Raw genomic sequence first — 20739 nt, forward strand, 5'->3', positions numbered from 1 at the left:
GCTGAGGCGGTTTTCAGAACCTGGGCCGGAATCCCATTTGGGCCTGGAGCGCCGTCAGTTCTTATGGCCTTGATGCACTTTAGTACCTCCATTTCTGTGAATGATCCGGTGCAGGTCGAGTTTACGCCTTCTGACGTAGCTCTTTCGGGTACGATAATATCCGCCGCCACCTTGGACCACGCACGGCTTCCTGCAGTGGCCTGATTTGACTCGCAGGTATACAGCCCCTTGGCATACTGTTCCCACGCTTTCCCTGCAACACTATTTTCCTTTTGCTCTCCTCTGGGGGTCAGACTGTTAATGAAACGCCAAAGCTTGCTATTGTCATTACCTTTAATTAAGGAGAACACAGTCAACCAATTCTGTTCAGTCTGCAGTTTTTTGTGGGCCCAGACTTTCTTTTTATAGTCTGTTCGCAGAGCAGCAATGGAGTATCTCCCTGACAAATGAGTGCCTTTCTTTTGTGCCCTGATTGCCTTATTTAGAGCACGCTTACACTGTGACAGGCACCACGATGTTGCACGGCGAGGATCAGAGTGGAATTGGCGGCTTCTTGGATGAAGGTTATTGCCCAGATGTTCCAATAAGTCGGAGGTCAGAGTTTCCCAGAGGTGGATGATGTTCTTAGTTTGAACTGGGTTAGGTTCTTCCTCCCTTCTAGCTACATATTCTAGCAGGCTATGACTGAGATTGGTTGACCATTTTATTCTTTTAAGCACATTGTGATGTTCCTCCCCCGTGGTAGTTCCAATAACTGCATGTAATTCTGCTTGTACCCGCGCCAGATTGAATGTGGCGCGGAGGGGCCTATGATCGCTTTCCTGTCTGTCGTCCACAGTGAAGTTGCAAAGATTGTGGGCAAGCCCTTCATTGATAAAGATGTAGTCTATAGTAGAGACATTTCTAAAGGTCGGAATGGTGGTCCATTCAGGTTGGGTCTTTTTTTGTATTCTATGGGTGGAGTGCAGCTTAAAATTTGCGAGAAATTCAGTCAGTGGGACTGACTTCTTGCTTGATGGAGTCTCCGAGATTAAACCCAAGCCTCTGTGATTGAAGTCGCCCGCGATTATTACGTCTTGGTCCTTCCAATTTATTAAAAGATCTTCCAAAATTGAAATAAGTGATTCCATGGCCTGGGAGGATTGATACTTAATTGGGTTGAAATAACAATTAATTAGTAGAAAGGGGCGAGATTTTCGACCCGATGACAACCCACTGATTAGGATGGCTTGAAGATCAGGAGACCCCAACTTTAATTCAGTTGTGTTAATTTTGCACGCATGACTTACGTAGATAGAGAGGCCCCCTGACGGGCGTCCAAAGATTGTGCTTTTGGTCGCTGGTTTAAAATGTTCGTAAAAGCCACCGATGGCGGTCGTTGTCCTTGCCCAGGTTTCCTGAATACACAGTATGTCCCCCTGTGCGAGGTATTCAGGTGTAGTTATGTCCCTAAAGATGTTGCTCATCCCCGCAATATTCCATGAGATAATGGATAACTCGCGGACTAGGCCCCTGAGTGGATTTGAGCAGGCGTTGTTTACATGGCTGTTTATTAGGTTAGGGACACTGTCTCCATGTGGCCTCCAGGTGATCCGATGTCTGGAAATGCCGCTGCACGCTCCGTTGCCCGTCATTTTGCTGGATTTTGATTTTTAGCGGGGTTTTTGCCCGCCCTGATTTCGCCCCTATTTCTGGGCTGGTGTGCCTTATGCCTTTAAGAATGGATGACGGTTCTGGGGTTTCCTGTTGCGGCATAAGGACGTGTGGATATTTCAGTGTACTTGGTACAACAACATCAATGCCCCATTCAGCGAACAGTGTTGCTTCCTTAAGGACAGCCTGTTGGACTTGCTGACTCACAAGTCTGATTATGGTGGAATCGTCATGAGTGTCTGTCTCCAGTCTCTTGAATATCACCCACTCAATATTTTCTGAGGTGATTTGGGCCAGGGAGGCAATATGGCCAAACAGGCGGACAATGTTGGACCTGTTCAAGATGTCAAATGAGCCTTTTGCTGTGTACCTTGGGGTTAACTGCAGCTCATAGGTGGATTGTTTGTTTTTTTGTGTGATGGACCACAAACTCACCCCTTCTCCCTGGAGCTTTAGCCTCTGGTAACTGAAATTTAAAGGGTTTTTGTGAGTGGGTTCTGGCTGCTGCCCATTGGGCCCCATGCTTGATTGGCCTTCCACACTCGGACATCCTTGCCACTCCCCCTGGTCTGATGCTAAATTTAGGTGATTTTTGAGTGCGACTCCTGGTTGCTGATTCCCCTGCCCCTCAGTTTGTAGACCTACCACTCTAGACTGTACTGGCTGTGCGCCCTGTTGTAGTTTGGGATTTGTTACAGACTCATGTTTCAGAACCCAACCAGAAGGGCTGGGGGCACTTAATGGAGCGGCGACGGCCTCCTGTGAAGGCCTTTGTTGGAGAGGCTCATTGGTTTGACCCTCCATGAGAGGGATTTGTTGACTTTGGGCCTCACCGCGAACAAGAGGTGCGTCACATGACTTGCCCATTTTAGACACCTGCTTGGGTATGAAAATGGGGAAGAGTGGTTTAGGGATACGTTTAATTTCAGTGTCGCCCAGGGTTGATACCACCGAGGGTGTGTTTCTGCTTCTAGCTTTGGACTTCTTAAGTTGTTTTTTGAGTCTTTTTTTGGCTCTCCTTGATAACGGGGCTTTGGCACTTGCTAATGCTCCTTCGACCCTCTCCACCTGAGAGGTAGTAACAGACAGGTCATCACTAACGGTCTCGAGATCCGAGACCTCGGGGTCACCATTCCCTTTATTAGCCAAAGTAAAGTTAATGCGGGGCCCTACTAGGGGAACCTTTGAGGCGCTATTGCCCGTTGTGCTAAGGGTTGCTATTTCAGCATGCTCTGTCGTCTGTGGTGGTGGCTTTTGTGCGGCTTGTTCTTGTGTGGTTGTCTCGCCCTGACCCTTGGCTAATGCAAGAATCTCTTTTAAGACTTCAGGTAGACTTGCCCATTTATCAATTAAGACGTCACAGGAATTGGTGCTGGCGGCATGAGCTTGTTGGACGTTAAGTTGGACTTCCAGCTTTGCCAGCTTATCATCTTGGCACACCAAATGCTGGGCTATCGACTGCAAAAGCTCGATTTGGAGTTCCATCTTTGCGGACTGCCATAGCAGTGCCCTGGCCATTGTGTCCTGGACTTCTTATTGCTGACAAGTTAAGGTCTTTAGAGGTGGGTTCATCAGTTGGGTCGGTTGAGTCTTGGTGATGAGTTAAACTCAGCGGACTCCAACCCTCCGTTTGTGCAGTTCTCGGGGCCTTAGCTCTTCCTAAATTAATAGGGGTAGTTTCAAGTGTTCGTTCAATGGTCTGTTCCAATTTTAGTAAGAACGAAGTTGTTGGAACCTCCGTACCTTGGGGGATTGGCCTCTGTATTTCCCTAGGTGTCACAATTGCATTCAGACCCTTGCCTGTGCCTGTGCTCTTTGGGGAGGAGGATGCGACAGCCTCGCTTGTCCTCCCAGTATCTGAATCCACGTTTGCCCCCAGATTTGGCCTATCGTGAATGTCGGCAGTGACCCTAATCGGGCTCTTTGTCCTGGCCTCAGGCTGAAAACAAGCATCAAGGCTTCCAGGTGATTCGAAGTTAGCAGACTCGCAGGAGTGAGAGTCCCTTAGGTCCAGGTGGATCTTTGGGATCCCCGGTATGGCATTGGTCGCGGGATCTTGTGACGTTTCATCCAAAGGTGAGGGGCAGTTTGCGGCCTGAAAGAATTGAGTGATAAGGCCTTGGGGGAGGGAATTGCCAGAGACCAGATCCTGGGATTTTTGGGTGCTTGTGCTTCTGGTTACCCTTCTTTGTGCTAGACTCTCAGGGTTCACTTCCCCCTCATCCTCCGTGCAGGATTTAGTCTTCCTCAGCGTCATCTCTTTTTGCGCCGTTTGTTGGGGCTAGGCTTGTTTGTGCCTGATTGTGCTGGGGGGGAGGGAATACCAGTACTAGTGCTGATGTGGGCCCCTGGGTTGAGCTGTGTTTTTTGTTTTGAGGGCACGGAGGGGTGGAGGGGGATGGAGGGGGTTAGCAAGCGGTGCACACGAGGGGGGCTGCAAGCTGGAGACCTAGTCTACCAACCCCTCAGACCGCACCCTCTGGCTCTTACTTAGCGGCGACCTCTAACGGCTGCCACGCTTGCCTCCACCTCTTACCTCTTGTCTCCCGCGTCGGCAGATACACAGATGTACAGGCTGGTCTCAGTGGCTCCTGCGACTCCCACCGCCTCAGGGGAAGCCCTCGCTACTACTGTTCCTGCTGCTGAGTGTTCCCGCGGCTTCTGGAATGCTCCTGCCGCTGTTGGGGACCTTGTTGCAATCCTCTCCACTTTCCAGACTGGCCCTGAGCTGACCAAGAGCTCTCGTGGCCGGCTGCCTGCCTGCCGAGGGCTCCCGCCGCGACCGGGCCGTTCCCGAATTTTTCCCGCGGCCGCTGCTGCAAAGGCTGCGAGTTCTGGCGGCCACCTACGGTCGCGCTCCCGCGCTCTGGTCTGCACTGCACACCACAGGGGAGGGGGGGCAGGGAGCAACCAGCCTGTGAGCCGTTTGAATCGGCAGATGGAGACGAGTGACAGGTGTGAAGCCGAGGGCCGGCCGCCCGACCGGCAGCCTGCTTTCCTTTCCCTTCCCTTTCTCACTGCGGTGGCTTTCCGCTTCCCTCTGCGGCAGCAGTGCACTCGCCTCGAGGCAATGGCGTTCTGGTGTGCACACAATTCAGCTCTCTGGCTCCCTCTCTGGACACACTCAGAAGGCTGGGTGCACCTCTAGTAGTATTGTTCAGTATAGAGGTCAGTCACACTCAGGGCTCAATCATACTGAGTGCTCATTCACACTCTGAGCTCAGTCACACTCGGTGCTCGTTCACACTCACTGCTTAGTCAAACTCAGTGCTCAGTCATGCTCAGTGCCCGCTCACACTCACTCCTTAGTCACACTCAGCGCTCAATCATACTGAGTGCTCATTCACAGTCTGAGCTCAGTCACACTCAGTGCACGCCCCCCTCAGAGCTCAGTCACACTCAGTGCTCGCTCACACTCAATGCTTAGTCAAACTCAGTGCTCAGTCATGGTCAGTGCTCGCTCACACTTAATACTTAGTCAAACTCGGAGCTCAGTCACACTCACTACTCACTCTCAGTCAGCGCTCAGTCACACTCAGTGCACCCCCCCTCAAGCTCAGTCACTAGCGCTTACCCTCAGGACAGCCTCCACTCCAACCTGCAGGAGTCACTCAGACGCGGTATCCAGGCAACGACGCACTGTCAAGACGCGTCATGACGTCATATGACAAGGCGCGCTCCTTCAGCGCAGCCTGTGAGACGTCACGACGGCATGCTGTGGGGCAAAGCTGATGGGAAGCCCTTCCTCGCATGTGAGGCCGCGTTGACGTCATGACGCTGCGCCGGGCGGGTCAGACGCTCTTCTTCAGACTCTGACCCCGTCACGTGACCTGTCAGATCCAAGATGGACACGTTCAGCCAGGTGCTGCTGGGCTCCGGCCTCACCGTGCTCTCGCACCCGCTCATGTACGTCAAGGTGCTCGCGCAGGTGAGAGCCGCGGCTGGCCCACCCCCCTTGTACTACAGGTGGGGCGGGGAATACCGCCCGGGAGGGGGCAGCAGGAGGGAGGGCAGGCTTGGAGTACCGGGAGGGCAGGCTGTCCCACCCCCCTGTCCTGCAGGTGGAGCTGGGTGCACCGGGGAGGGGGCAGCGGAGTCACCCCCTGGCAGGTGTGTCGTGTCCCAGGCCTCAGTGTCTTCAGACTGTCCAGGCCGCTCTCCCGCGGAGGCGCCCGTCCTCAGTGAGTCCTTCATTAACTGATGGCGCCGCCCTCGGTGGCCGTCGGCTGCCGGGCTCTCTGCCTCAAGGGCCCCCTCTCTTCCAGGCGCTGCTGGAGGCAGTAACGTGGATTCACATCTGTGCTCGGGGCCTGGATACATAACGATAGCACCGGTTACGGGGGAGACATCACTCCTACGATGAGCTCATGGGGAATAACATGCAGAATCCGGTGTTTAACGCATCCGACGAGTATTGGAGACTTTATAACCCTAAAAACTCACAATCCCAACTCATGTGCATGGGTGGGAACACTACAGGGAGCTCTCATGCAGCCAGTGAGCATCGCACAGTTTGGTAAAGTGCGGATGAAGGGACTGACCAAGGTGTAAAGTGTGTGTGGGTGGCAGGCAGAATCCATGTGAAAGTTTAGCTCGCTTTGAGCTTACGAGTCGAAAAAGACCTCAAGCTGAGCCATACAGCTGCATAAAACCTTTGGTGGGCTGACAACCTCTGTGCAGGTATGACTTGAGCTGTCCTAATGGGGGAATAGTTGGGGGCGAAGCCTGTAGACCTGGATGTCAACTGCTAACCTCTGCAAATACCCACAGCAGCCTGTGCCGTGGATCTGTGCATCCCTTTTGTTTTTAGGCCTAGCATATCTGTAACATCTTCTGATGACACCAGCACAACATTGTTGGGGACTATAAAAACAATAGCCCCATCGCTGCAAGCTCAGGGGCGGGAGAAACAATAACACTGAAAGTGTGGGACATGGGATATAAGGCACAGGAGGAGACTGGTTTTATAGGAACACGCTACCAGTAAATATTCTGTGTATATTTGTGCGTGACTGTTTGCAAAGGAAGTTACTTGACTTTGATAGGTTGCTTGGTACCTTGCACCCTCCCAAAGTAGTATCTTGACTAGAGAGGCAAGTTTGGTCCTGTCATAAACACTGTTGCCAACTCCACTGCGCCACCCAGCTCCAATTAATCAATTACAGTGAGTCAGGACTGTGCCGGAAGTTTAATGCAGATTGCTGCAGAGAAGGATGCATGCCGTACTATTTGGAAATGTTTTTAAAAAAAATGCCTATTAGTGAAGTGAAGCAAAAGGTTACTCAGATATAGGCTGGAACAGGGTTTCCCAAAATGTGGGCCACAACCCACTGATGGGTCGCTAGCCAATTTCGGGTGGGTCGCAAAAGTATAAGCAATAAATAAACTAGCATTAAAAATGCAATAGGTCTTGCCTTTCATTAAGTTAAAGCCATTTGCTTTGCTATACAATACTATTAGCAAAGCAAGTGGCTTTAACTTAATCAAAGTCGAGACCTATTGCATTTTCAATGCTTGTTCTTTCTCGTTCTCATACGTGTTTTTTTACTTCAGACCGAACACTGCTGGAAGTGAGCCTTGAACCCTGGCCATTGTATCTTTTTGCCACTTGTGCACTGTTGTCCTGGGTGCACCACATTAAAGCTTGCTTCTCCTCCCGCCGCCACACCGTAATCTACTGCGGCCGCAGAGGGGAGGAACTACATTCCCCAGCTTCCTCAGCGCACTGGGAGCGGAACCCGGAACTCGGAAGCCTCATCCTCGCGCCTGGAGGCGTTAAAAATTGCAGACTCTTTCCGGGGGAGCGGGGGACCGAACACTGCTGGAAGTGAGCCTTGAACCCTGGCGCCATTGTATCTTTTTGCCACTTGTGCACTGTTGTCCTGGGTGCACCACATTAAAGCTTGCTTCTCCTCCCGCCGCCGCACCGTAATCTACTGCGGCCGCAGAGGGGAGGAACTACATTCCCCAGCTTCCTCAGCGCACTGGGAGCGGAACCCGGAACTCGGAAGCCTCATCCTCGCGCCTGGAGGCGTTACAAATTGCTGACTCTTTCCGGGGGAGCGGGGGACCGAACACTGCTGGAAGTGAGCCTTGAACCCTGGCCATTGTATCTTTTTGCCACTTGTGCACTGTTGTCCTGGGTGCACCACATTAAAGCTTGCTTCTCCTCCCGCCGCCGCACTGTAATCTACTGCGGCCGCAGAGGGGAGGAACTACATTCCCCAGCTTCCTCAGCGCACTGGGAGCGGAACCCGGAACTCGGAAGCCTCATCCTCGTGCCTGGAGGCGTTACAAATTGCTGACACTTTCCCGCGTCGCAGGACAGCGCGCGGGCAGCGCCGGGCTAAGCCCGGGCAAAGGGCGGGCCCTCTGTGGCCCTCAGGGGACAGAAGGCGACGGGACGGGCCACCCCCCTGATATTATCATCATCCTGGGACAAAGCATAAGGTGATAGTGTCAGTGCTCTTCACGGTCATATTATTGCATGTGCGGCCTGCCATAGCTGCTAAGCTTAGCCCTTCATAAGTGTCTAGTCTAATACCTGTTCTTTTAGACTCCTCCTACATGATGACTAAAGTAAGAAAGACCCATGTGGCCACAAGATCGTCGACTAGAAACAAAACTGTTCCATCTACACCATTACCTTCTCTTACAGCCATTGACTTAATGCTACAAAAGACTATAGGTGTAGTTGCAGACGCTATACAAAATACTGAGAGGCGTCTTTCAATGACCCCAAATATGTGCTTTCCTAATCTTCTAATGCATACTACTGCTAATAACAACACCGTGGAGTCCTCTATTAATTTGGAGGAATCACTTTTGCTGCAATCCTTTTCAGGGTTACCTAGTGGCAGAAGTAGTAGGGAAAATGCATCATCAGCCTTACCCACTCCCTTAAATAGCATAGAAGGAAGCCCTTTGTTTGTTTCTAATTCTGGGGATAATTTGTGCCTGTTTCAACCAGGAATTATATCACTAAACTCCCCAGGGGAAGTACTTGCTGAAAGCTCACCTCTTTCACATAAATTAGCAGCAGATAAACCGCTTTCCCCAAAAAAGATGAAACGGCGTTTTGGGAAAAAAACCAAATCTATTGTGAGGGAAACATATAGACCTTTGGGTAATCATAAGCCCTCAGCAAAGGATGTTTGGTTAAATTTTAGACTGGCTAAACCAATCACTAGAACTCCTAATTTGATTACAACACCTTCAAATCAGGGCGTATTATTGCCCAAAGAAATACAGTCAGAGAATACTAAAACCTATACAGACCAGAAAAGTCAGACCGAAAGGGCGAGTATATTAGATAAACCATACCTGACAGAACTGGAACAGCTAGTCAGATCTCTTTTACAGCCCATAAGTGAAAAAATTATTAGTATAGAGCAAACTTTAGTGACGTTTGAGAAGTCCCAAAAAAAGGACACTACGAGCATGTTAAAAATTCTCACTGCACCCTCCCAGAAGGACAGCTTTTTACCGGCCAATGGCAACCGAAAGCAAACTAACACTAAAAAGACACGAACTAAGGATAATACACTAATTGATAGTTCTAATTTGGCATCTACCTCTTCCCCAGGTTTTACAGGTCATAATGACCTAAATCCGCCTATATGTGTAAATAATGAAATAGCAGTAACGTTGACTCTGCCCACTACCTCTGACGGTTCCACAACTGGTAGTGATGAGTGAATGGGCTGCAGAAGGTTTGCCCCCTGCCTCATTTGATGATCAGGCTGAGCCAGAAAGGCTCATATTAACAGAAAATACAGCCATTACCACACGACCAGCGCAAACACCTAAGCTGACACAATTAAAAAAAAAACCCATTCACATAAATCTCCCTCCTGAATCCCACTTATACACCATAGTAATGATAGGTGTACCGCAATTAGAAGTGGGCAAGGTAGAGAGCTATGGGGATTTGAAAAATAAAGTGAGTCACTGGTTAACCGCCCATAGACCGATCCCTCGCCACATTAGTGGTAAAATAACAAATGTTAGGAGGGTCGATTGGGTGGGCCACAGATTTAAATCCACTGAGGGTGACTGTATTGTTGTCAACTTTAAGGATAATCGTGCAGCAAGGAATATTACTAGTTGGAAGGATGGCCTGATCAGCAGCTTGATCCGTACTATGGATCTAAGTTATTTCTATCCCTCAAGTGATTATAGTTTAAACAAAGTGTATCCATACCCCATTTTAGAGCAAGAGAAATCCCATGATAGCTGTAACTTGTATCACAACGGAGTAAAATCAAGGAACAATGGACATTACACTGTAGGAGATCAAAGACCGTATAGGAGAGACAAACCCTGGGAGACCAGAGAGGTCAACCACCCAGTAACTTACCATGAGAGATGGGAGGCCCCACATGGGTTGTATCATCACCGTGACCACTTTCAATCAAAATACCCTAACATCTACTATAACCCCTTCAGTGCCCGCCCCTTTCCCCGCCCTGTGCCGGCCGTTTCATTAGCGGGCGGGGTTTATGACGAGCTGGTCTCGTCATGGGCACAGCGCAACCGCGGCCCATGACGAGACCAGCTCGTCATGGGCATTGAAGAGGTTAATGTACCTACTTCAAACAGGTTTGATGTTTTTTATGAGCAGAATGGCTTGGAGGGGGTTGACTGACTACATGCTGCTCCAGCCATACCAACGCATATTGGTCCCATGCAAAGTAATTATGTGCATAGGGAAATTAGGTCTACACAAGCAGTAATTGCTCCCCTTTCAACCGCCGAATTAGTTAATAACAATCAGATAGAGCTAGATGCAGACCCTCTAACGGATAGTTCCGTATTACATGAGCACATTAGTACATTGCATGATTCGCCCGAGGCTTTTATTTTCCCTCCAGTCCATGTAGAACCAAACTCTTCTATAATAGAAATCACGAGAGACACACACGTAGAACAACCAAATCGGTTATTAGAACCTATAACCACAGAAGTCGCCACTGGAATAGAGCCTGATGATGTTTGTAACGTGAGTTTAGTCTCCTGGAATATAGCAGGTTTGGCTGATAAAATATGTGACTCTGCTTGGTTGGCATTTGTTAAGAAACACGCAGTTATATGCCTCCAAGAGACATGGATGGAAGATAATAATGCCTTCATTGAGGGCTACCAAAGCTTTCTTAGGCCAGCAGCCCCCTCAATTAGTGGAAGAGCAAAGGGGGGCCTGGCTATTTTTATTAATCTGGCACTTTCTTGCCAAGTAAGTAATCGGTATCATGCAAATCGGAACATTCAGGTGCTCGAATTGAAGAGAGGCAAACATGCTCTGACTTTAATTAATTTTTATAATGCTATAAACAGTCAAGGGGAATGCAATATACTGCTTCTGAAAGAGATGCTGAGAGAAGGAGCAGGCACATTGTCATGTAACTTATTGATCGTAGGTGATTTTAATGTACACCCATGTGGTAATCCACGAGTTACCTCCATGGGATCTTTGGGGTGTAATAATGTGAATGGTTTTCATTTTGACCACTCTAGGCGTGGACGTTGTCTCAACGATTTGTTGAATGAAAATAACCTACTTGTAGCTATGTCCATGGTGCCTGAGTCTAAGGTCTTTGATGTCCCAACATTTAAAGGCTTAGGTCAGGGGTCCTTTATAGATCATATATTGTTATCTGCCGACCTTGCCAATCAGGCCTCCAGATTCATTATTCAAATGAATATTTACAGTGATCATAATCCCCTAACCATTAGATTGGGTGGGGGAGTATTTGAAAAGCGAATGAACTGTGAAGGCCGGGGAACTTTAAAATGTACAAATGGTAATCGTCGACTGAAATGGCATTTGGTAAATCATGAAAACCTATACACTGAAATCAATAAGTCATGTGGCGAGGAACTTGTGGCTTGTGTGTCACCATCTATGTCCCCAGAGCCAATTTTAGCCATTTTTAGGTCGAGGACTACCGGTCTGCCGAAGGCAGAACCGGAAGTCGGAGATTTAATGTTTCCTACAGTGGCTATTTAGCCCGCCTCTCTTTTTGCCTCTCCTCCATTGGCTGGCTTCCTAAACGGAGGCCAGCTATTGGAGGAGAGAGCCGTCCCTCCAAATAGACTCCGTCTTTTTCAGATTCGGGGGCGTGTTCCTTGCTGTTCTTTCCACTTTTTAGCCACGCCCTTTTTCGAACAGCAGGAACACGCCCCCGAATCCGAAAAAGTTTCGGAGCTTCCATCCGCCATTTTTTTGCTGTTGTCTCGTTTGGCCGTGAGGATCTTCTTGCTGTTGTGCAGGAGTAAGGTAAGCCATCTTGTTTGTAATCGTATTCTATATTGTTAACACTCGTTTATCCTGCTTGAGAACGAATTACAATGATTTTGTGCTCGGGTTTGTACTTCCCCAGCCCTAACCCGCGAGAGTCCGAGACACGCCTGTCCTTACCGCCAGCAGCAAACAGGAAGCACGGACCGTGGGTCTGGCAGGAGGAGGGACAAGGCCCCGTCGGCTACTTTAACTCTCCCCTCCCCGCACGCCTCCTAATCTGTTCAGGGTGCTCCAATTCCTTCAGCCCCTGGGGGTGACTCTTTCGAACTGAAGGTGAAGTGCTGCGTGCTGGGAGCGGGAGCTGTCCACTGCGAATCTACCCTGACCCAGAACGATGCAAGCCATTCAATGAACCCGCCCCTCCGGGCTGATATTCAAGATGTAGATGCTGTTTTTGTGACACATTTTCTGTGATTTCCTTAGCAGTTTTAACATGGGCTTTCTCGGCCAATATGTGAGCAATACAAGCTACCGACACTTGTAGATTGGGTGGATAAAATGGAGAGGAAACGAAACCATCTTGTACACGTTTCCTTTATCTCCCCCACATTTTGGATATTCGAGATGTGACAATTTTCGCCAAACGTTTCCCCTTTTCAAAACTACGACGACTCCGGAAAACGCTGTGGAGAGCTCTTGCCACCGTCGCTTAAGACGTTGGTTTAGAAGGGTCGCTTTCCAATGCCCCAATGAGTTTTGCATCGTTGCGCGCACACTACTTGGCAGTGAGATGCCATTACATGTTTCACCAGCCGGAGAGGAAGTCTCCCTCAAAAAAGTTGGGGTGTCTCTGGATGTGCTGCGCACGTCCCATGATGTACTTAACCGGATCCGTGTTTAAAAACATTTGTAGACAGACCAGTGCAGTTCCTAGTAGTTCGCAGAACGTTTTAATAATTTATCGGCACCCTTCGTGCTTTACGTGGTTTCTGTGTTATGTTATGCATTTGTGTGTGTGTGTGTGTGTGTGTGTGTGTAGTAGGAGTAGTAGTCTTGCAAACACGTAGAACACAGACTTGTGGGATTCAGGGATCCACATATACAGGGAAATCCGCAAAAAACGCTGTCTAAATTGTATACATTTATTTATGAATTCAATAACTCAGAGCTCAAATACAAATATCCAGGTCACGAGACTCGAAAATGCAGCCAGGTTCACTACATATTGTGGGTGGAGAAACAAAATGCCAGTTTCACGCAGGGTATATGTAAATGAATAACGCAGGGTATATATCTTACATGAATTAGAGTATTACAACTGAATTATAAACCCATGATCTCAAACAGATACGCTTTCTGGGACTCTCTTATGCGCAAACATCTCTACCAAGGGCACGCGCTGCAGCCGTTTTGTAAAAATCGCAGAAACTTCGCCCACTTTCCTAACCTCGGGACTGGAGCCTGAGTATAATGCAGTTTTACCATAACTATGCTGACTGTTTAAAAAGGCCCGGTTGCATAGACTCCACTCTGCTGCGCCTACGCCTTTTCTGACGAGGGTAGGCGCAGCACATTCAGGCGGCGTCGGAGGAAGCGATAGTCTCTCTGCCTTACCTGAAGACCAGAGGTGCTCAGAAAATAAAAAGGGACACTTTTAATCAAACAGTGTTGCAGAAACATGCAAAGAATGCATCGACAAGGCGAAAGAAACCGAATAAAAAAGACTCAATTCACATAATACTTTTAATATACAAAAAACTCCAAACTAAAAGAATGATGTTGTTTATTGCTCTGTTATTTTGGCTTGTGATTCTTCTGATGCGAATGCAGTGCGTGTGTCTTCTATCAATCTCGCTAAATTGTCGATAACAAGTACTACATCTTGAGACCATTGGATGTGCGTAAATGTGTGTTTCTATGTTTTTGAATGTGTAAGTGATATGTGGTGTTTGTATGGTGTATAAGTGGTGTCATTGTGCGTCACTGCTTTGCGAGTAAGGTGTATTGTGTGTGTTATGTGTGCATGTGTGTTTTGTGTGTTGTACATACATATGGCTTTGTATTATTTGTGTGCAACTTTGGGTGTGGGGAATCTGTGTTGTTATGCATTTCTGTGTGTGTGTGTAGTAGGAGTAGTAGTCTTGCAAACACGTAGAACACAGACGTGTGGGATTCAGGGATCCACATATACAGGGAAATCCGCAAAAAACGCTGTCTAAATTGTATACATTTATTTATGAATTCAATAACTCGGAGCTCAAATACAAATATCCAGGTCACGAGACTCGAAAATGCAGCCAGGTTCACTACATATTGTGGGTGGAGAAACAAAATGAATGGACTCCGGCACAGCCTGCCTCTGTCTCTGTGAGTGACCCGTGCCATGCCTCTATCTCTAGGAGGCTCCTTCCCTCTGACCGGTCCAACAGAGAACTGACTGCACAGAGGCCCCTTTCCCTACCCTGGCTCCACAAATACCCTACCCTGGCTCCACAGATGCCCCTTTCCCTACCCTGGCCCCCCAGAGCCCCCGTTCCTGGTTCCACTGATGCCCCTTTCCATACCCTGACTCCACAGATGCCCCTTAGCTCCACAAATGCCCCTTTCCCTATCCTAGCTCCACAAATGCCCCTTTTCCTACCCCCACAAATGCCCCTTTCCCTACCCTGGCTCCACAGATGCCCCTTTCCCTACCCTGTCTTCACAGATACTACTTTTTCCCTGTCCTGGCTCCACAGATGCTTCTTCGTTCCTGCATGGACCGCTTTGCCCGTCCCTCACTCTCTATCTACCTCACTCTCTATCTCACTACCTCACTCTCTATCTACCTCACTCACTCTCTCTCACTACCCCACTCTCTATTTCAATACCTCACTCTCTCTATCTCACTCTCTCTCTGCTAATGCAATAGGTATCACATATGCAAAAAAAAGCTAATGCCAATAGAAATGACAATGCCATTTATTTAGGATACAAAAATGAAAAAAAAAAAAAGAGCAATACCAATAGCTCTACCTATAATATTGCCGAGACCATTGCATTGTAAATGCTTGTTGAGGTTGTGGTGTTATCAGTAGGATCCATGTTATTAATTCCAGTGAAGGGACAAGTTAGAACCAATCCTAAATGGTTTGACCATACATGCTCCAAGGCAAGCAGAGATCTGAGAAAGGCGCTAAAAACCAAACCTAGAGATCCAGGTCAAATTAAAAACCTGCGACTGATTTATAAGAAATCACTTGCTAAACGGAAAAAAGAAATTAAGGCTTGTACCTGGGAGTCTCTGCTTGACCCATCAGTCCTGGGCAATAGCAGTAAATTCTGGGAAATTATTAATAAACCTTTGACAATCCCAGTGACACTGCACTTGGTACTAATATCCCTGAGGAGGACTGGGTCACTCACTTTAGTGAAAATTTTAAAAGCAATGAGCAACAGGCAGAAAATGACTTTTTAACTCCTATGGAGAATATTTTGTGTTTCTCAGTTAACGAAGTAGAAAAGGGCATTCAAGGGCTAACTGGTAATAAGGCTCCAGGCCCGGATGGCCTGCCTCCGGATCTTTTCAAATCTTGTATCTCACTATGGGCCCCTGTTCTTACGGCTGTAGTAAATGCAGCTGCGGCCTTCGGATGTCCAAAGTCATGGGGGCTATCGACTATAGTGCCCGTGTTTAAAAAGGGCGATCGTAGCAGCCCGTTATGCTACAGGCCAATATCTTTAATCAATTCTGTAGCAAAAGTGGTAGGGGGTGTCCTCTTGAACAGGTTAACAGCATGGGCAAATGAGAATAATGTCATATCCCCAATACAATACGGCTTCAGACCTGGCCATTCGACAGTAACTCAGTGTCTGAACCTATACCTGATTATAGGTAAATACACCTTGGCCCGGCAGGGAACCATCCATATGGCTTTTATGGACTTATCGTCCGCATTTGATTGTGTGGACAGAGGCAAACTATGGGACATCATGTCAAAGATGGGCGTTGAGCAGAATTTAATTAACCTATTGGCTGACCTGCCCTCCGATACAAGAGCTAATGTTCGATATACCCAAGACCTGAAAGTGACGGGGGATATCAGAATTAACCGGGGTGTTCGACAGGGGTGTATCCTGGCTCCATTTCTCTTCAACCTGTATATTAACCAGTTGGAGGAATACCTGTTAAGAACTGGAGCGGATTATCCTTTGTAGGCCGAAAAGGCGTTCCAGTTCTGCTCTACGCGGACGACGCTGTCCTTAGCAATCGGCCTTCAGACACTTTTAAATTCTTTCTTTGATTTTATGGAGTCTCGAGGCCTAAGTATTAACAATTCCAAGTCCTATGTTATGAAGATAGGCCTAGGGTCGCGAAAATCTTATCTTTTCAACATAAATGGGGGAAAAAATTCCAACCACCAAAACCTTTTCATACCTCGGGGTCCTTCTTGATTATCAATTATCTTGGGGCCCCGCTGTTCTTAAGAAGAAGGGCGAGGTAACCCGCGTTAATGCAGCCATACTTGGCTTCGCGAGAAAAATGGGCAATAGCCCGGTGGCTGCCTTGCTTAAATTATACCAGGCTAAGAGCGTTGCCGTTGCTTGCTACGGAAGGGAGCTCTGGGGTTACAGCCAGACGCGAGACCTGGAGGTTGCAGAAAATAATTTTCTGAAGAAGATTCTAAGGCTGCCAAGGGGAACCGGAAACTTCTCGGTACACGAGGAGCTAGGTATGCCCCACCTTAGTGATAGAATAGCAGCAAATCCCCTATTATGTTGGATGAACTGTTGGCTAAATAACGATATACCTCTTACCCATGATATACTAAAAGAAGCTCTAACATGGGATGGTAGGTTCAAGGTCCCGTGGCTGAAGTATATTAACGACCGTCTTATTGAAATAGGACGGCCGGACCTGTTTTTAACCCCAAACTCAATTACTAAATCAGATGTTACTTTTGTGAAAAATACATTCATGACAACCAGGTATTTCGTCCGGGAGGAGGTTGAGCTCCACAAAGACAGTGTTAGGAAACATGTTTCACTTAAAACCTGTCTACAAATGGAACCATATCTTTCATGGCCTATGTCTGGCTACGATCGTTATCTATTAACAAGGTTCCGTTTTGACTTGTTTCATCTCTTGCTGGCGGTACCGAGTGGGGCCCATCGAGGTCAAGTGTTGCCAGCTTGCGGCTGCGACGGGAAGTCTCTGCAAGATCTGGCACACTTTTCATTTATTTGTCCTTATTATATAGTACCCCGGAGGCTATATCTAAAACCATGCCTGAAAGAACTGAAATTCACACAGATTAAACCAGCACTTTACTACCTTCAACTCCTGAATTGTGACTGCACTTTATTTGTATGCAGTTTTCTGAAACTAGCAATTACTTTCAGGAAAAGTATGGAGGGATAATTATGCTGCTATTGCCGTTAGGTATTTTTAATCTTTTTAGCTTTGTTACAACTATTTATATTCTTAACATGTTTATCCTGCCTGTTACTCTTGTTTTATATTGCTTATGTAAATTTATGTCTCATCAATGTAATGGATGGTTTGAGTTTAACTGTATGTCTATGAATTGTGCTTTTATGATTGTAAGGTTTACAACCGAATAAAGTTATTTGAATTTGAAAAATTTGAATTTACTTCAGTTTGTAATTGTCTATTGTCGTAATGGATTTTTTTCGCAGACGGTTCCTTGAAAGTTGATGCTCATAACGGAAAACGTACGAGCGTTTTTTATTTCAAATCTGTCATACTCAAAATCAAACAGTCCTTTTTTGCTCCCACGCGTGGTCCTCGTTTAGGATCATCTTGGCGCGCTATGACGAGAGAAGGAATGCAGATGTAGGCACAGCTGTCAGGAGTGACGTCAAATGTGGGCATTAAGGCTGAGAGAGAAGGGGAACCGACACAGCTGAAGAGGAAATTAAGATAGGGAGGGGCCATGGGAACAGATTATTATTCATGCCAGTCTACATTATTACGCTTTAGTAGACCACTCAGCAAATATTGGGAAACAAAGCGGCTCAGGGCACTTACCCCAATGAAGGCACTAGTATGTGAGCACTGAAACGTAAAGTGCCTCACAACAGTACCATTTACTCAAACTGTCAGCCAGTGCAACAATAATAAGCCTTCTCCTCTCTCTGAACTGCAATGCCCATTCATTCCTTGGCCTCTCTGCTGAGACTGCCAAGAGGCCATACAAGTGTGCCAATTATGTCACGGCAGAACGGCCAATCATGGCGAATTTATTGACAACAGAGCACCTTGACGCCGTTTAAAGAGATTCTCAGAACCGTTAAGGGCTCCCTTGAATGAAAGGTGCTACTGGACCATGTGAATGGCATACGTTTCCTACACAAATCTTGGTTAATATAACATAACGTTACAGTAACTCTGTACAAACTTGCTGATTTATTATTTTTTTTTTCCCCTCTACAAGCAATAAACACTAACCTGTCTGTGGGCAGTAGGCCCACCAGGTCAACTGGGGCCACGGTGTTCCTCCGCTGGTGGAAGACCGCCCACCGAACGTTGAGATCCGCGGAGGGCAGGCTGGGATCTCTGTGTCGTCAGTGCAGCCCTGGAAGGCACCGACCTCTGCCCTGCGGCGCCATGTCTGTTACACCTTCTCAAGCCGGACAAAGTCCCAAAGTGGAAGCTTGTTATTATTTTTATGATTAACTATTATTATTGCTGTCATTATAATGCCGATAATAATGAGGCACATTATTTTTATTATTATTGTTGCTGTCATTATAATAATAACCGATAATAATGATGCAAACAATAATTATAATAATTATTATACAGATAGTATTGTTCTGAATTATTACTATTCATAATAACTATTATTCTTGTTTTAATTAATACTAATTTGAATGGGGTGAGTTATTCTATTTATTATCATCATGCACTTTGGGTTTTTCATGCTCCGGACGTAGCCTACAACCGGGCGCCAGCGCACCATTTTTGTAGCTCTGCGCAGCCCTTTAACATACTAAAAAGGCTAACCCCACACCGCATCCATATGTTGACTGGAAGACTAGCTATGGATCCACGAGGTCCCGACAACCAGGAGTCCCCGCACCTGGCAGGTCACGTGTGCGTGAGGCTTGTTCATTCTGGGACTTGCAGTCATGCTTTTCCAGTTTGAAGTACGTCACATACCTCATGGGACCGCCTAGTGGCTGTGTGCCTGCTCTCTCCTTCCTTTGGGCTATGCGGGTAGGTGTGGTGGTAGCAGGTATGCACCCACTGCATGCCTTGAAGGGGGCGAGGACTGGGCTCGCAGACCCCATCGTATACCACTTCCCCCGAGGAATGGGAAATGTACTGGGCTCAAGGCCTGCCCTTACCCTCCGCTGGCAGGACGAGGCCTTTTTAGGTCTCGCCTGAGCCAGCGCTTTAGCGCTGCTCTGGCGAGACTTTTAGTAAGCGAGTTTTGGAAGTGCAAACAGTGGCTTTTCAGGCCTCCAGCTTGCGTTCCCGATGGTTGTGCACGCGCACAGCTGCAAGCCTGAAGCACTCGCATGGCAGCCTTTCCTCTCCCTCTCCCACACGCTCTTCCCCCTCCCTTACATGGAACTGAGCTCGAAGTAATTTACAAGCCTCTCCCACCCGCTTCTCCCTCTCTCTCGCATGGCAGCCTTTCCTCCTCCTCCCACCCGCTCTTCCCTCTCCTTGGAATTCCTCTTTGCGCCAAAGAGAAGGGGGGCACCGGCTTGAAACACCGTGGGGCGCGCTCGCCGTCAAGGCACTTTCATGTGAGCCCTCCTTTTTTTTCAAAATTGAGGTCAAAGTATATGTTTACAATGAGGATTTATAAGCACTCTCTCATTGTTTGTCATGCACTCTTTCTCCCCTTATCTTTATGAAACCCTTAGCCAGGACACGTCATGGGTCATATCCCTCCACTTCATCACAGTATTTTCACTCTGGTCTTCGGCATATACTTTATAGCAGCTCTCACTCTTTTACACACACTCTCTAACCATTTCTAAACACTGCATTTTCTTTTTGCTTTGGCGCTGTCAATATTTCATACAGCAGCCTTCACCTGACGGAGTTTTTCTCGTGCCTCTGTGTCCTTTCCATCATCCGTCTGTCAAACGCCCCCTGTTGTGGCACATGGAGGGCCCGCGGCCTCAGGCTGCACAAAAGATCCACCGTGCACCCCTCCCGCCCTGCTGTCCTCGACTCACTCACACCCACGAAAGAGAAGTGGGGCACCGGCTTTAAACACCGTGGGGCGCGCGCTCGCCGTCAAGGCGCTTTCATGTGAGCCCTCTTTCTAAATTGAGGTCAAAGTATATGTTTACAATGAGGACGTACACCTTGCCTCCTGTTTGGATTCGTTAAGGGTAAAAAAAACAGGGTTCGGTGGGCCCTTCATGCCTCCGGACACCGGTGCCACTGCACCTGCTGCCCCAATGGAAGCTACACACCTGCACAAGTCTGAAGGAGTCTAAAACAGGATTTTTACAACATTGGCCTCTGCTCTCAACTTCAGCTGCATTAATCTCCAATAAAACGCATACTTTTCATAAAGCTTTTCTTACACACACTACTAAGACTACGTAATTTGTAAACGATAAAATAAGGGTTCAGCAGCCTACACCTGACGGGGCTTTTCTCGTGCCTCTGTGTCCTTTCCATCATCCGTCTGTCAAACGCCCCCTGTTGTGGCACATGGAGGGCCTCAGGCTGCGCAAAAGATCCCCCGTGCACCCCTCCTGCCCTGCTGTCCTCGACTCACTCACACCCACGAAAGAGAAGTGGGGCTCCGGCTTTAAACACCGTGGGGCGCGCGCTCGCCGTCAAGGCACTTTCATGTGAGCCCTCTTTTTTT

At 47.9% G+C, this 20739-nt stretch overlaps 1 protein-coding gene across 6 annotated transcripts in view; it reads left to right on the top strand.

Annotated features, from left to right (window-relative positions):
• The first annotated feature begins 5422 nt into the window (after window positions 1-5422).
• The window catches only part of LOC146859588 (mitochondrial carrier homolog 2-like), a 379079-nt gene continuing 363762 nt past the window's right edge, over window positions 5423-20739 (top strand). For 2 of the 6 annotated variants that reach the window (XM_085646528.1, XM_085646529.1), the window contains exon 1: window positions 5423-5581. In XM_085646528.1, coding sequence (XP_085502654.1) covers window positions 5498-5581 — 84 coding nt within the window. In that variant the 5' untranslated portion in view covers window positions 5423-5497. Of the gene's footprint in view, window positions 5582-6126; window positions 6151-20739 lie in introns of those variants that run through there. The other 4 variants (XM_085646527.1, XM_085646525.1, XM_085646524.1 and 1 more) reach the window with 4 other exon arrangements.

Source organism: Triturus cristatus, chromosome 3_1 (genome assembly GCF_964204655.1).
Source record: "Triturus cristatus chromosome 3_1, aTriCri1.1, whole genome shotgun sequence".
Taxonomy (NCBI): Eukaryota; Metazoa; Chordata; class Amphibia; order Caudata; family Salamandridae; genus Triturus; species Triturus cristatus.